We start from the raw sequence: 17,755 nt of genomic DNA, 5'->3' as shown, positions 1-17,755 counted from the left end.
CTCGATAGACTATTCGTCCAAGACTGGTCTTTATCCTTTATCGGCTACGGACGCGACAATATATATATATGCATATATATATATATATATATATATATATATATATATATATATATATATATATATATATATATATATACAGTGAAACCTTGACTTACGAGTTTAATTCGTTGTGACCGAGCTCGTAACTCAATTTGCTCGTTTCTCAAATTAAATTTCCCCATTAAAATGAATTGAAATGCTATTAATCCGTTCCAGCCCCCCAAAAACCACACCAATTTTTTTTGTTACGTGTTTTTAAATAAGAAAAATGTACTTTATAAATAACAAATAATGTATAAACAAGCACGACCTCGTATATACTGTACATAATAAAAGAGAATGTAAAGAAATAAACTGGTTTTATTAAGTGTATTTACCGTTATATACGTCCTCCTCGGCATCTTTTTCCAGAAGAGCCCTGTCTCGTCACAGTTGAAGATTTGCTGGGGGATGTATGCTTCGGCTTCTATCAGTTCGGCAAAAGTTATAATAAAATCTTCAGCTGCCTTCACATCCGAGCTTGCTGCCTCACCATGCCTGACGACGGAGTGAATGCGGTCCTCTTCTTAAAATTATCAAACCATCCCCGACTGGCTTTGAATGACTCTTCCGATGCCTCGACCGTTGATGTTCCCGCCGTCTGCTGCACCAAATCCCGGTAAATGTCTCGTGCCTTCTCACAGATGATGCTCTCGGTCACGGTATCTCCTGCGAGCTGCTTCTCCGTCAACCACACAAACAACAACTTCTCCATCTCTTCATGGACAGAGGTCCGGAGCTTTGAAATAATCTTAACGCCCTTGGCTGGCGTTATAGCCTTTATCGACTCCTTCTGCTTCAAAATCGTACATATCGTAGAAGTACTACGATCGTACTGCCTCGCCAAGTCGACAACACGCACACCTCGCTCATGTTTTTCGATGATTACGTGTTTTATATCCAAGCTCGCTCGCTCGTAACTCAGATCTCGGCTCGCATCACAAAGCAAAAAATCGACCGAGCGACGGCTCGTATCTCGGAAAACTCGTAAGTTGGTGCACTCGTAAGTCAAGGTTTCACTGTATATATATATATATACATATATATTGTTACAGATACGACTTTGATGGTATGGTGGGCCGAGCGGGATGGCCGCCGTATCCGTACAAGTTACCCCGATTGCACCCGGGGTTGACTAGTCGCGCTATGCTAGACCAATGAAGGAAAAAGAAGACACACGGCTGGAATTAATACGACACGACACCAGGGATACGGTTCTCAAAGGTTGTTATTACAATAATGCGGAAGGTTTAGATTACAGGGACAAGAGGGAAACATAGGAAGGTGGGCACTTAAACACACTTATATTATCCCCGGACAGACGACAGGTAAACGCGGGACAAGGCTCACTCACACGGGGTTTGATGGCCAGGAAAGCGGGTAGCGATCGCTCCAGGTGCACCTGTGCTCAGGGCAGGATCACGTACGGTCCAGTTTAAGAGATGCGGTGGAGGTATTGCAGCGCTCGAGGGGTGGCGACTTCTCTCTCCAGGCTGGGGGCGCATCTGTTTCAGCGCTCGCAGGTCCGTCTTTCTCCAGCTGGGGGCGAATCTGTTTCAGCGCTCGCAGGTCCGTCTTTCTCCAGCTGGGGGCGAATCTGACGTCACGTCCGGCAAGCGGCTGCGTATATCCGGCGGGGAGTGACACGCCCTCGGCTCGTTAGCTCCGCCTCGTGGAATCGGCACGTTGCTTCTCATTGGGTGCGTGCGGGGGGGGTTACTGGCTCCGCCCCTGACGAGGAGCTGACAGCCAGCCCCTTCGGGGTAACCCCGTGGAGCGCATGGTCTGGAGCTAATCGAGCCGGTGTGAGGACGCATCCTCCCCCGCTCCGCCGCCATCTCCTCTGTTGTTGTTGTAATTGTTGTTGTAGTTGTTGTTATTGTTGTTGTAGTTGTTGTTATTGTTGTTGTTTGGGGAAGAAGATGGGAGGAGGTATGGGAAAGGTCCTAAACTCACTACTGATGCCATATAATCACATTCTGGTGCAACGAAGAGTCATAATTAATGGAAACGAGGCCTTAACTGACATAGATTAAGAATAACTAGGAAGATGTCCGAAAGTTGTCTACGTGTGGTGCGGTGGACCTGGGCACGACATTTAATGGGGGAATAAGGGGAAGGTCGGCTCTACTGATTGTTATTTACATGCAATGGGACTAGGGAATGGGGGATTGGGGAAAGTTGGGGAGTATCGGAGAAAATAGGGGAATATTTACAAGCGGATATGGAGGCCAAATTCCATATTCGCAACATTGCACCCTTCTCTACCCTCGGGGCGTCCCGACCCGATAAATTTTTACCTACTTTAGTGTGGCACGCAATGTAGTTCCCTCTACTATTAACTCTACCCTGAGTGCGACAGTTTTACAGATATTCACAAATGAGTAAATATGTCCCCCTGCGACGTTGCACCCTTCTCCTCTCAGAAACACACCCACAGGATAACCGAATCCGGAAAGAATTCTCAAACTAAACATACAGCCGGTAGGGAGCATTATTTACAAGACTACGCTGCTATTTACACTACGATCCAGGACCTGTCTTTGGAGGAACACATGCAGATGTTATGCATAGAGAGAGCGCGCTTGCCAGCATCGATACACCAACCCACGAGTGCTCTGTGGCCGACGGCCTTTAATAACGTGCAGAGCACCCTTTCCGAGCATCAAAAGCACCACCCCACCACCAATCGGTGCAGTCACCATTGTTCATTGGAATAAAAATAAATTCGACAACCCCTAACCCTGCAGGTGTCTCTTGCTCTTCTTGTGGTGCACTTGGTGTTAATTAACAGTGGTTCACCTTTATGGCATAGGTGCCACGTTGACCCATAGGTCCTTCCACGGGTGGTGCTTGGCCGCAAAAGAGCTGCGGTCCATTGTGGGTGGCCACAAACATTGCGGTCCATATGGTGTATCGATCCAGGCAGCCAACAGCGAAAGTGCAGGCCCACAACTGCGTAGCCAGCACCTCTCTCTCCTCTCTCTCTACCCCAAAGCCAGATCCTCGGAGGTGGGAGACAAAAGAAGAAACAAGTGAGTAAGGTGGTAAGGGCGCAAAAGTGCACGCAATATAAGGTAATGCACACTGGGGGCACATGGGAACCAGGTGAGACAGGTACGTTCCTATCGTACGCCCCCCCCCCCCACCAGGTAACCTACATGGCCCCTCCCTTACCCCTTACTGTATCCACAAAACACAACACTACCCATAAACATCTACTTTACAAATCGACAAACATCCCTACTGTCTTCCCCGTTCCTCCCATAAACCAAATTCGTCTTCTCTCCCTCCTAACCAATCAAATTTGCCATTTTCAACTCTCATCAAAATTTGCCATCTCCAACTCAACATCATAATTTGCCATTACCAATTCATCATCAGTCCCTCCTAGGGAGGGAGAGATGGAATCACCCCAATGTCTCATCCACGTCGTGATGCGTCTCACAAATCCACACAGCGATTCATCTCCTGCAACAAAACAAAGAAAACACAGGTGTGGAGTCATCATCATCACCACAGGCAAGTGGCTGCGTATGGTGCGACAGGTTCATCAATCCTAACTATCTCCTAAATGACTTTAACAACTTTACACTACCCGGGGTCTCTCTCCGGCCAAACCATTGGCCCTCTTACACTATGGGTTCTAAAAACCAATTCCCATTGGCCAAACTGTGGTGCTCTTCAATTTGGGGTCTCACTCCCCCGATTCATCTCCCGGTGCCCTCGCACAATTTCTGGGCTGCGGCGTGTACCTCTCCCAGTGGGTCTACCCACCTGCACACCTCCACCACTGCAGTTGCCTCCGAGCTTACCTGCTCCTTGCCCTAACCTAACTACCTGGGGAAGGCCCTCTGGCACTCTCCCCACTCGGTGCCCTCTCTGGCACTGGGCTACCCGGGTCCGTCCTCCGGATCCTCGGGCCCCATCCACAACTCTACCGGCTCCCAGAGCCCACCTGCGGCCTCACCTGGCCGACATCCTCACAGTGGTGGAGTGCCCAACCAACTACACGCACTAACAGGCTACACGCCCAGCCATTTCCACAACACTAATGCACCCATTCACAACACCATTCTGCAACCGCACCACAAGTGCCAATATCCAACCACAATTTACCTGTACCCTCTACCTAACACTTACACTACCCGCCCCGGGTACTCGTGAAAGGGGTCCACTCTTCCCCCATCCACACCTTCGCACCATGCACACCACTCCGTACCACTTACTCCAACTCTCTCCACACACCTGTACCTGCACACCTGTGCTCTCACACTTGGTGCCACCTGCACCCTTCTCTCCCCAAGCGCATTCGCGCTGATCCACACACTCACTACTCATACCCTGCTCCACACACCTGTCCAGTTGCACACCTGTGCAATCACACCTGTTCCATCCTCACACACACGGCATCATCTCAGCTAACTACTCCCCTCTGAAACTTGCGCTTCCCAGTCGTCCCTTTAAACTATTGCGCTCCCACGTCATTATCATCCATACTAATCTACCTGCGTCCCTACTACAGGTATCAGTCACTAACTAAACTTAACGTCACCTAATGTCAATCTTCGCTAGATCCCTACACACCATATCCTAACCCACCCGGGCTAGTTTTCACTGCCATACACCCCATAATCTAGTGCTCCTTTGCCCCCCCATGGGAAGGATGGTGGATTTGCCATCCCACCACATCGGGGGTCTCTCACTACCAATTTTGCACATCAAATTTCAACAAATTAAAAATTTGCCAATCACTGCCCATCATCTGCCAATCACTACTGCCAATCCCTTGCCAATCATCAAATTTTGTTTTTCTCTAATTTTGGGTCCAAAACACTAACCTCATCACCCAGTCGACTCACTAATACCTCTCGGTGCGCCACTCCCTGTCCAAAGCCCGGCTTCGTGAAGCCAAGCAATGGATGCTGGTTGTTTTGTGCCAGCGGCTGGATGCATCCGGCATTCGGGGCAGGGACGGGGGCTTACCCGGGCCGAGATCCCACGCACCATCTCGGCACGGAGCCATCCAATGTCCCGATCTCGACCTGCCGGAATTCCTCAACAAAAAGTGGTCGCCATGACGACTCTTTCTATCGGGCCGCCCGCTCCGCCTAGTGGAGCACAGACGCGGCCGTTCAAAGCGAGGCCCAGCACGCACCGAGGGCCCGATTCGGCTATAAGTCGTTCTAAACTCTATCCCGTTTAATGTCGATGCTTCACCTGCATGCTTACACCCCGCAGCCCGTTCCTTGCTCACACATCCAGCCGTGCCCATGCTCCTCGTACCTTTCCTTACACACCCAGGTACTCTCATTCCACTCACAGCCTTGGTCACACACCTGACCACCGAACACTTTGGCACACATTCGTTGGTCGCACACCTCACCAAAACACCGCTTCGCGCCCCCTCCTCGGTCACCTCCTCTGTGACAATCACAGGTGTGCCCTCATTCGCACACCCAACCACGTGCCTCACCACCAACTCCAGCGTGCATTCCCACTCACGCTCTACCATTCCAGGTGTGCATCCTTCTATTCCAGGTGTACATCCTCGCTCACCTGTCACAACTAACTCACGCTCCATGTCACTCTCACTACTTTCACCTCCATTCCTGACAACGCACTCATCCTTACTCTTGACAGCGCACTCTTTCCCCATGCACCTGTCCGTCACACACCTTTCTCGCGCACACTCTCCCGTTACACCCTCTGTAACACTCACCACACCGCGCTTCCATGTGCCCCCTCGCACACGCGCTACGACCGACTCATTCTCGCCAGCACCCTCACTCCTTGGCACGCACTTTTTCCTCACACACCCCAGAGTCGGACTTTCTCGCACACCTCCTCTCTCGCACACCAGACCTGTCGCACACTTCACCAACGGCCTCTCACGAACACCCGGGTCCATCTCGACCCCCAAGCTTATTAAATCCCCTGGCGCATCATACGCACGACCATATTGGTCACCACTTACACCGGGTCCTCTTCCTCTTCGCTTCTCCTCCATCACCTGCGAATCCCTCATCCGGTTAATGAGCACATCATCACGATCCGAACACAGACTTTGGACCAATTCTTTTATCTCCTCTTTTATCTCTTTGTTATCCCCTCTCCGTCGCTTCTTAATTTCGCTCACCCCTTCTTCCACTTCTTCTAATTTGTGCCTCACCTCTTTTATTCCCCGGTACGTCTCCTCAAGCTCGTCCTCCAAGGCTACCTTGACCGTTTCCATGTGCGTCCTCACCTGCCGGTCCTTCGTCTCCATTACCTCTATCACCTCGTCCAACCTCGTTGTCAGTCCCTCACGTACTATCTGACATTCCCTCTTTGTCGCTATTAAGTCGTTTTTTATGTCGTTTTGTGTCGCTTTTAAACCTCCTAATACTGCAGTGTTCCTTTGAACCTGCTCCGTTAGTCCTTTTTGTCCCTCCGTCAGCTGTTCCACCTCCTGCGTCAGGTCCTCTATGCCCCCTTGTAACTTTACAGTCCCCTTTCTCACCTCCTTTTCCATGTGCTCCTCACAGTGCCTCACCTCCTCGCGCACTCCTCCGACCTCCTCACTCACTCCTCTTCTGATCTCCTCTCCCATCACTTGCATCTCCTGCCCAGATGCCACCCTCATCTGCTCCATTTCCTCCCTGTGAGCATCCAGTTTGGTTTCCACGCCCATTCTGACCCCCTCTATCTGCTGCTCCATTTGTTTAACTTCCCTTTCCGCTTGGTCCCTCATGTCCCTCAATTTGCCTTCCATACTGTTTTCTAACCCCTCTAACCCATTTTTCACTCCCTCTATTTGATTCTCTTGAGCGGCCATTCTGTTTTCTACCCCCGTTAACCCATGTTTCACTCCCTCTATCTGATTCTCTTGAGCGGCCATTCTGTTTTCTACCCCCGTTAACCCATGTTTCACTCCCTCTATCTGATTCTCTTGAGCGGCCATTCTGTTTTCTACCCCCGTTAACCCATTCTTTACTTCTTTTATCCCGTTGTCTAACCCCTCAAATTTCTTTTCTAATCCCTCACCGGTACCCCTCATTTGGCCCTCCAATCGCTCACCCTGAGCATCCATCCGGTTCCCCATTACCCCCATTTGGTTTTCCAATCGCTCACTATTCTTTTCCATAAGGGCCGTCATTTGTATAAAAAAAAGTTCCAATCTTCCCAGCGGCGCTACTTCGGTCGCGGGCACGGTGACCAGCGAGGCGCCATTTTGCGCGCCCGCTTCTTCGTGCGTGACGGCGCTATTTTGCGAACCTGCCGCCCTCACTGCTTCGCTCTCCTCCTGTCCCTCATTTTGGTCCTGGATCGACCCTACCTCACTCTCCTTTACCGGACCCCAGCTGTCTTGATCCGCCATAGCGCGACTTTCAAAATTCGGTTTTTATTTTTTATTTTCGTAAAACAAATTGAAATTTCGCCGTTATAATTTCGCGCGGGAAACGCGCTCCGAATCGATTCGGTCGAGCGCCGTACGCGCTCCGGCTCGATTTTCCCTCCCAAAATTTGGGCCTAACTAATTTAGTCCCGGGTTCGAATTCCACTCCTCGACACCAATTGTTACAGATACGACTTTGATGGTATGGTGGGCCGAGCGGGATGGCCGCCGTATCCGTACAAGTTACCCCGATTGCACCCGGGGTTGACTAGTCGCGCTATGCTAGACCAATGAAGGAAAAAGAAGACACACGGCTGGAATTAATACGACACGACACCAGGGATACGGTTCTCAAAGGTTGTTATTACAATAATGCGGAAGGTTTAGATTACAGGGACAAGAGGGAAACATAGGAAGGTGGGCACTTAAACACACTTATATTATCCCCGGACAGACGACAGGTAAACGCGGGACAAGGCTCACTCACACGGGGTTTGATGGCCAGGAAAGCGGGTAGCGATCGCTCCAGGTGCACCTGTGCTCAGGGCAGGATCACGTACGGTCCAGTTTAAGAGATGCGGTGGAGGTATTGCAGCGCTCGAGGGGTGGCGACTTCTCTCTCCAGGCTGGGGGCGCATCTGTTTCAGCGCTCGCAGGTCCGTCTTTCTCCAGCTGGGGGCGAATCTGTTTCAGCGCTCGCAGGTCCGTCTTTCTCCAGCTGGGGGCGAATCTGACGTCACGTCCGGCAAGCGGCTGCGTATATCCGGCGGGGAGTGACACGCCCTCGGCTCGTTAGCTCCACCTCGTGGAATCAGCACGTTGCTTCTCATTGGGTGCGTGCGGGGGGGGTTACTGGCTCCGCCCCTGACGAGGAGCTGACAGCCAGCCCCTTCGGGGTAACCCCGTGGAGCGCATGGTCTGGAGCTAATCGAGCCGGTGTGAGGACGCATCCTCCCCCGCTCCGCCGCCATCTCCTCTGTTGTTGTTGTAATTGTTGTTGTAGTTGTTGTTATTGTTGTTGTAGTTGTTGTTATTGTTGTTGTTTGGGGAAGAAGATGGGAGGAGGTATGGGAAAGGTCCTAAACTCACTACTGATGCCATATAATCACATTCTGGTGCAACGAAGAGTCATAATTAATGGAAACGAGGCCTTAACTGACATAGATTAAGAATAACTAGGAAGATGTCCGAAAGTTGTCTACGTGTGGTGCGGTGGACCTGGGCACGACATTTAATGGGGGAATAAGGGGAAGGTCGGCTCTACTGATTGTTATTTACATGCAATGGGACTAGGGAATGGGGGATTGGGGAAAGTTGGGGAGTATCGGAGAAAATAGGGGAATATTTACAAGCGGATATGGAGGCCAAATTCCATATTCGCAACAATATATATGCATATATGCATATATATATAAATGCATATATGCATATATATATAAATGCATATATGCATACATATATATATCCATATATATATATATGCATATATATATGCATATATATATACAGTATATATACATATATATATACAGTATATATATATATATATATATATATATATATATATATATATATATATATATATATATATATATCCCTCGGAGAGTTAATGACATGTGCCAAGTTTCAATTTTATTTCGTTGAGCGGTTTCAGAGTAAAAGATGTCCAATTTTTGTCCTTTCATCCAATATAGCTGCCATACTATGTGACCTATTATGGCATCATAGTTATCAATAAAACATTATCCATGATGAGCTCCTTACATATATAAAGTTTTGCATCGATTGCACAAGCTTTTGCAGAGAAAACCATTTTTAAATCGAAAATATGTAGACACGGATACACAGACAGACGCATTGAAATAGTCTTGCATCCCCTTTGAGGTGAGACTAACCAGGGAGGACTGTTCAAAATAAAAGGTAAACAAATATGCTATCATACCTGTTTGTACAGTGAAAGCAGCGAGCAGACCACAGTGATGTCAGCCAACGTAACGCGCTCTCCAACAAGAAAGGTTTGTGTCAACAGGTGCTCATTCAAGATTGCTAAAATCCTCTTGACATCCTCTTTTGCCCTCTCTGTCGCCTGAAATGTGGTAAGACAACATGAAAAGATCCCAAATGCCTTATTTGCAGCGGCAGGTCAAGTATAATACAGGATGTCAAATATAAGAACAATAAACAAGTTTAACCATTAGCAGTATTGCTCCCCAGTTTCCTCATTCAGTTTGTTCTCACAAGTTACAAAAAAATTATGACTCGAAAGGCACATTTAGGTCAGGTCAGGTATGGGAGCATGCGCCGGAGCAACGAGTCGCCACATCCATTTTCCGACAGTACTCCAGGGGCCTCCGTCTGGCAATCCCCCAAGCTTGTGCCTGGCCCATCCCCATCTCCTCGAGATGCCGATCAACCAGCTGCAACCACGAGGCACGTGGTCAGTCCGTTGACGTCCTCCACTCACAAGGCTCCCTTGCTGAGAGTATCTGGTGAGCTAGATTAGCGGCCAGAAAACGAGCCACATGTCCATACAGCCGCAACTGACACTCACTGACCATACAGGAAACAAATCTCATCCGAGTCTCTTCTCAGAAACCGCTCATTGGACACAAAGTCCGACCAGCGAAAGCCAAAGATTCTCAGAAGAGACTTGGTTCCAAAGGAGTCGAGTCTCATTCTCTGGCCCTTGGTAAGGGTCCAAGTCTCGAATCCGTAGAGCAAGACTGGAAGCACCAAGGACTTAAAGACTCTGACTTTCGTCCTCCTGCATAGATACCGACAGCACCGCATCCCATGATCCAGTGAATCCATGACTCCCCAGGCCGAACCCAGACGTCTATCAACCTCTGGCTAACAAAATTCCTTTTCAAATACACAATTTTCAGGCACATTCATTTTCAAATATTTCACCATCAGCCCTGAAACTATCCTGTTTTTCTACAAATAAATGAGATCCCCAGGCTGAGAATTGGATTTCAAATTGGTACAATCGATGCCTCAATTGCAAGAGAGATACTGTATGGAATACAAAAGAGAAATACGGGCGAATGAAGCCCAAGCTTGGAATTTTTATATACTTGACACTCAAGATATGTAGATTGACGATTCCTAGTGAGTAAAAATGCAACAAATGGTCTACTCAAAATGACTGTTAAAAGAAGCATTTGGAACGATTTAACCAAAATTGAGCAGTGCTGCTCAAATTGACATGGCTTCACCAAGGGAAGACCAGATCCATGGGAAAACGTGGCACTCCACGCTAAATAATCAGTTAATATTTAACCTTGGGAACACATTTCTACAAAGTATGTACGCAGATACAGCATTATTTACAATCACAGATCTCTTACAAAGGCAGTTCCTCATCCTATGCCCTCCCATCCACGTAACAATAGCTAGTACGGTTGTCACTCGCAATTGTAGACTTGGTGTTACAGATTCGGGCAACAAAGCAATTTTTACCTCCGCCACCGAAGGTGTCAGGTAGTAAGTTATGTTTTCGCCCTCGTATGTCTGTGAACGTGGCATCTCAAAAAGTTATGAATGGATTCAGACGAAAGTTTGTGGACAGTTTTTGGGAGTGTGACGAGGACGAATCGATTAAATTTCGGTGAAGATCCAGATACGATATTTTTTGATTCTTTAAGCGATTCTTCACTATTGAGAGGTGGGGCCAAAAACGATATATAGAACGACATCTCAAAACGTTGTGGACTGATTATGACAAACGTAGGTGGATTCGTTTTGTGGGTGACAAGAACAAGCCGATTAGATTTTGGTTCAGGTCCAGATCCGACCTATCTCGGGATACAACCTGTAAACGGTTCAGCCTTGCAGAGGTATGCGCTCCACCAAGTGATGTTCTCATTCATATTGCAATACAATTCCTGAATTTTTTGGGTGTACAAGTCAATGTTGCGTACAAGCAGAATTGGCTAATTGTAGACTGCTCCTTTCCTATGCCATCTCCAGGCACTGCAAAACGTCACTGCCGGGCACCGAAGGGGGCTCGGCAATGACGCATGCTGAAAGGGAGTACAGTCATACCCCATTTTACGCCATTTCGACCTACGTCAAATCCGACTTTACGCCACTCTTCTAGAGTAAATTTCAGTTCAGCGAACGTCATTATGTGCAACTTTACGTCACTCCTACGGACGTGAAAAAAATTAAACAATTTAACCAATTGGATGTTTTAACGTTTTAACGATCGTTGATCGTTGTTTTAACGTTGATGTTTTAACGATCAAAACAATTTAAAATACAATAAAAAGCACATTAAAAATATATATAAATGTACGTACAGTATACGTACGCGTAGCTGCTGGTTCTCATTAAAAACAAAGGCGACGCCATATGCATTTTGTCCTGTGCTGCGGTCGCGTGCTTGCTTTGCCTTTCGCTGGTATTTTTGTGATTATTCCTTTACTGTGTAAAGGTTCCTTTACTGTGTAAAACAACCAACGTAACAACGGCGAAACACGACGATGCCGGCTCGGACGTACAGTATACGTTTGTATCTATATATAGGCAGGACCCAGTACCTCCAATGACGGGGGCTCATAGTGCGAGAGGACTGGGGGGTGATAGTGGGGGATAGTGTCCGATGTAGAGGGATGGTAGCTCTACCATCCCTCACGTTGGGGCAAAGGAGCAGTAGATTTATGGGGTTTGGCAGTGTGAACTAGCCGAGGGCGGGCTAGGATATTGTTAGGGATTTAGAAGGATGACAATAGGAGACCGAGATTTAAGTAGAGACATTGATACAGGTAGAGGGGACGTAGTCAGATTAGAAGGATGTTAATGACGAGGGAAGTGCTTAGTATAAGGGAAGACAGGGAAAGCACAAGTATTGAGAGGGAAGTAGTTAGTTAGATGATGATGCTGTGTGTGTAATTGTGGGTGCCTCTTGGGCTTGGTGAAATGAGGCATTGGTCGAGAATGGTTGTGTGTGAGAATCTGGTTATCGTTGAACTTGGTGAAATGAGGCAATGGTCTGGGATGACCGGAGAAAGTGTACGAGTGGTGTATTGAGGACATGTGTAATGGTGTTGAGTGATTGACTTGCATGGGGTGCAAGTGGATAAATGGAGAGAATACTTGGTGTGTGGGAATAAATGGTATGTGGAGTGAGTAGTGTGGATTGAGTGGTGTGGAGTGCATGGTGCGAAGGAGTGGATGGGGGAGGATGGACCCCTTCACAAATACCCGGGGAGGGTAGTTTAAAGTTAGGTAGAGGGAGTAGGTAAATTGTTTGGAAATTGACATCTGTGGGTGCAGGGAGTAGCAAGTTGTTGCTTTGAGGGGTGCATGAGTGAGTGGAGTGGAATGGCTGGGTGTGGGCTTAATTCGTGAGTATGGTTAAATGGGCACTCCACCACTGGTAGTCTGTCGGCCAGGTGAGGCCGCAGGTAGGCTCTGGGAGCCAGGTAGCGTTCATTTAGAGTTCAGTGGGGCCCGAGGATCCTAAGAGAGGACCCGGGTAGCCCAATACCAGGGAGGGCATCAGAGGGGTGAGAGAGCCAGGAGGGCCTTCCCCAAGTTAGGGTAGTTGAAGGAGCTAGGCAAGCTCGGGTGGCGACTTCAGTGGCGGAGGTGCGCAGGTAAGTAGGACCTGCTGGTAGAGCCACACGACCCAGCCCCGAAATTTTGCGAAGGTACAGATAGAAAAAAGGGGGGAGTGAGACCCCAAATTTGGTCGGGCACCACAGGGTGGGTCAATGGGAATTGGTTTTTAGAACCACATAGTGTAAAGAGGCCAATTGATTTGCAGGGCAAGACCCCGGGTAGTTTAAAGAGTTAATGTCAATCAGAAGGATAGTTAGGATGAAATCTCTTCGCACCATCCACATCCACTCACCAAGGTGACAGGACTCCACACCAGGTTTTGCAGATGATTTGGAATGAAAGACGCATCATGACGTGGGTGAGACATGGTGTTTATTCCATCTCTTCCTTCTTGGGAAGGATTGGAAACGAATTTGGCATAAAGGGGGATAGAAGAGACAAGACGGTAGAGACGGCATTTGTAAAGTGCAAATACGGGGAGGGGCAAGGGTAGTGTAGGTTGACATGGGGGGGGTGACGAACGGCGAGGGACGAGCTTTCTCCGCTAGCTCTCCCGCGCCCCTCATGTTGCATTACCTTGTTTTGACGTGTACCCTTGTGCCCTTTCCCCCGCTAACCTCTGCTTTGTCTTTCCTCCCAACCCATGGACCCATATCCTTTGTTGAGGGGAGTGTGCAGGAACCCTGAGCTGTGCGGCTGCACTTTTGTAGTAGATATACCAAGTAGATACCCTTGATGCATATCCTTGTAAAGAACTGATCGACGTGTGCATGTGCACATGTGCATGGATTTGCAAATGCCTGCCTGTACACGTCGTCGTTTCTGCGTATATCGCATCGTCCAAAAATAAAGAAGCAAGTAACTTCGGCCGCTCGAGGAAAGACGGGGCACGCCTATGACTCGGAGGCGAGCGTCGATCCCCGAGGCGGCCGGGTTCACAGAACCCTGAGCTCTTCGTTCGTCACAGACGACACGACACGACCACCGGTGAAACTGCTTGGACACGTTGGGTAAAGCACGCCGTGGTGAAGCGGGCCGCGGAGCCACTCGGCACACACGACAGCTCACAGTCGACACGTCCGTGCCGGTCACCCCGTCCGAGGAGAAGACCCGACCGATAGAAAACAACGGAGGGACTCCCGACGGGGCGCAGCAAAGATTCAGGGCGAAGCCGCAGCCTCCTCCAGATATTTACTCTAGTAGTACGAATTACGGTGTTTGTCTTCATTTTAAGGCATTTTTAAGACATTACGCCCGGTTTACATCAAAAACCGAGTTACATCACGGCTTATGGAACCAATTAATGACGTAGGCCGGGGTATTACTGTACTCAGTTTTCACTCTGGTTGTTTGTTTGTTTTCTTGCTTTCTTGTTTGTCCAGGCTATATCTCAGCCATCCTTTGAGCTAGGAAGCTGAAATTTCGGCACAATAGTGAGCAAGTCCTTTGTCAAAAACGGTATTTTTTGTTTTTTGATTAATCAATTGAGGAGTTATTTAATTATTAGCGATTAATTAAGTACTTATTTAATTAATTAAATTTCCTTTCTCTTCTGACCATTAACTCAGGCACCTTTTGAGTTAGGAAGCTGATATTTGGACATGCCAATGACCAGGTAATTTGGCTGCAAAGGCTATTTTTGATTTATTAATTAATCAATTAATCGATGAATTATTTAATTATTCGATTAATGGGCAAAAAATTTTTTTTTTAACTTACACATTCTGATGAAATGGTGGTGGTTTATGTGTTCTATGACCGAATTGATTAATAATTTACTTTTTTTAATGACATTTATTTATTTTTATTATTAATGAAACTGAATCCCATCTACTTTCTGAATAATCCTCTCCAAGAAGTTCTGTCACTCAAACTTTTGGGTCTCACTATCTGCCATGATCTTTCCTGGGAAAACCACATTTCAAATCTGGCCTCCAAAGCCAGTCGCCGACTGGGCATCCTCCGTCGTGCGAAGTCCTTCCTTGGCACACCTGAGCTCCTCACCACGTACAAGGCTTTCATCCGCAGCTCAATGGAATACTGCTCTCCCCTCTGGGCTGGTGCTCCTGCCTCACACCTAGCTCGTCTTCACGCTGTTGAAAGCAAAGCATTCAGAATCATTGGAATCTCCCGCGATGAAGCTAACTCCAAGGGCCTCTCACTCACTCACCGCAGGCAGGTTGGTGGTCTTTCCGTCTTCTACCGACTCCTCTCTGGCCTTGCCCCCCCAGCTCTCTCTGGGCTCTGTCCCGCAAATATTCCTACAGGTCGCACAAGATCTGCCTTCAACCCTCTTATGGTTAAACTGCCAAAATCAAGACTCTCTGCTCACCTTCACTCCTCTTTTCTCCCGCCTCTGGAACAAACTCTCTCTCTCTTCAATCCCACTCCACCCTCCAGGTCTTTAAAACAGCTGTTCACCACCATCTCTTATCTTCCCCCATCCAAAACCTTGATCTTTTCTATCCCCGATAATTTCACCCCAATTCCACTTTTTGAAATACCAACTTCTGTCCTGGAAGTCCTTGGTGTCCTTGTGTTTTATACTTTTCCCACGCCCCCCCACCCCCTTACCACGCCTCCTCCCCCCAAGCCCTCTCCCTCCCACACATCTCCCTGCTCTTAAATGTTGTGTGCTCTCAAGTGTTTGCGTGCTTCCCATTCTCTTGTCTTCCGCTCCCTCTTTTTATATATTTTGTTTGTCTGGTTGATTTGTTTGTGAAGTAAATGTCAGCTCTTTCACGAGCCTCGATTCAGTATACAAAAAAATCATTTATTTATTTTCTTTCTCATTTGGCCAATATCTCAGGCACCTTTTTAGCTAGGAAGCTAATATTTGGACATGACAGTGACAAGGTGATGTGGTTATCAAGGATATTTTTGATTTATTGATTAATCATTTAATCGATTAATTATTTATCGATTAACCAATTAATTTTTTTTAATTTAATTAATGACATTTAATAAAATTTCTAAAAGATACATCTTTGGATGAAGCACAAGTGGTTTAGTTATGCTATTAGCCAATTATTGATTAAGAAAATATTTTGTGATATATTTTATTGATTTTAATTATGCAATTAATCAATCAATTTATTGTACACCTACCCGGTGTGTACCCCAGTTTAGAATAGGGACACCGTATCCCTGCGTGTCGTGAGAGGCGACTAAAAGGGTTAGCGTCAGGAAGGCCATCCGGCCATAAAAACATTGCCTCAAAAAGAGAACCATGACAATTACGACTCCATATGGGCAGGGTACAGCCCGAAGTACCCCATGGGGGACCCCACTCCCTTTCGTCAAAACTCAAGGTGGGGAACCCGATCGAAGTAAGGGTGGAAATCATTCAATTGATGACGACGAAAAGTCTGATGCCCGACGTGGAGATCGGTTTCTGAGGTTTGGGACATGGAATGTAGGGACAATGACAGGGAGATCAGGAGAAGTGGTGGAAGTATTGGTCAGAAGAAGAGTGGACATATGTTGTGTGCAGGAGACGAGATGGCAGGGAAGTGGTGTGAGAATGGTGAAGGGAAGGCAGGGACAGAAATACAAGTTTGTGTGGCAAGGGTGCCCGGAGAGCGTGAATGGTGTTGGTGTCCTGTTTTCTGAGGAGTTTGTAGACAGTGTGGTGAGTATGACTAGAGTGAGTGAAAGGTTGATGATGGTGAAAATGATGATTGGAAAGCTCTTGGTGAACATCATCTCGGGATATGCTCCGCAGGTTGGTCAGAGCGATGAAGAGAAGGACAAGTTCTGGTGTGCTACAGAGAAGTTGATGGAAAACGTGAAAGATGAGGAAGTTGTTGTGGTAGGAGGAGACCTAAATGGACATGTGGGAAGGAGTATGGACGGTTTTGAGGGAGTTCATGGGGGTTACGGATATGGTGTGAGAAATGGAGAAGGTGAAAGGATTTTGGAGTTTGCTGATTTGTTGATTTATAATACTCAGTTCCAAAAAGAGGATAATAAGCTTGTTACATACACGTCAGGTGGGTCGACGACAACCGTTGACTACCTGCTGGTGCGTAGGCGAGATAGGGGGCACCTCCGGGACACAACGGTGATCCCGGGGGAGGAGGCTGTTTCACAGCACCACTTGGTTGTCTGCGACATAAGGGTGAAAGGTGCGAGGAGAGCTCGGCGGGTGAAGTACCAACCGAGAATGATGGTGTGGAGGTTGAAAGAGGTGACAGTAAGGGAGGCATTAAAAGAGAGGCTGAGTAGGGTAGAAGATGATGTGGTTGAGCTTGAAAGTGGTTGGATGTCAATGAAAGATAGTCTGTTGGGAGCCGTTGGTGAGGTATGTGGATGGACAAAAGGACCACCGTGGCACTCGGAAGCATGGTGGTGGGTTGATGAAGTTGGAAAGGAGATTGACAAGAAGAGGAAGAAGTTCAAGGAGTGGCAGAAGGCGAAGGGTACAGGGGCAGAAAAGGCAGAGCATGAAAGTTATAAGGCAGTCAAGAAGGCTGCAAAGAAAGAGGTAGCAAAGGCACAGGAGGCATGTAGGAAAATGTTCGGAGAACGCTTGGATTTGGAAGAGGGTCAGAGAGCGGTATTCAGGATTGCAAATCAGATAGCTAAAGAGAGGTGTGATGTGATGGGGGTGAGTTGCTTGAAGGATGAAGTGGGACAAATCGTTGTGGACCCAGATGGAATTAAAGGAAGATGGAAGAGATATATGGAATTACTGTTGAATGCAGAGAATGAATGGGATGGCAACAT

General features: G+C 47.7%; 1 protein-coding gene across 1 annotated transcript in view; it reads right to left on the bottom strand.

The window, feature by feature from the left end:
* The window catches only part of EEF1G (eukaryotic translation elongation factor 1 gamma), a 54,514-nt gene that overhangs the window by 25,445 nt on the left and 11,314 nt on the right, over nt 1-17,755 (bottom strand). The window contains exon 5 of the mRNA XM_068115490.2: nt 9,402-9,545. Coding sequence (XP_067971591.1) covers nt 9,402-9,545 — 144 coding nt within the window. The remainder of the gene's footprint in view (nt 1-9,401; nt 9,546-17,755) is intronic.

The sequence above is a fragment of the Myxine glutinosa genome, chromosome 5 (assembly GCF_964187855.1).
Source record: "Myxine glutinosa chromosome 5, kmMyxGlut1.1, whole genome shotgun sequence".
Lineage (NCBI taxonomy): Eukaryota > Metazoa > Chordata > Myxini > Myxiniformes > Myxinidae > Myxine > Myxine glutinosa.
This window is presented reverse-complemented; position numbering and strand designations above follow the sequence as displayed.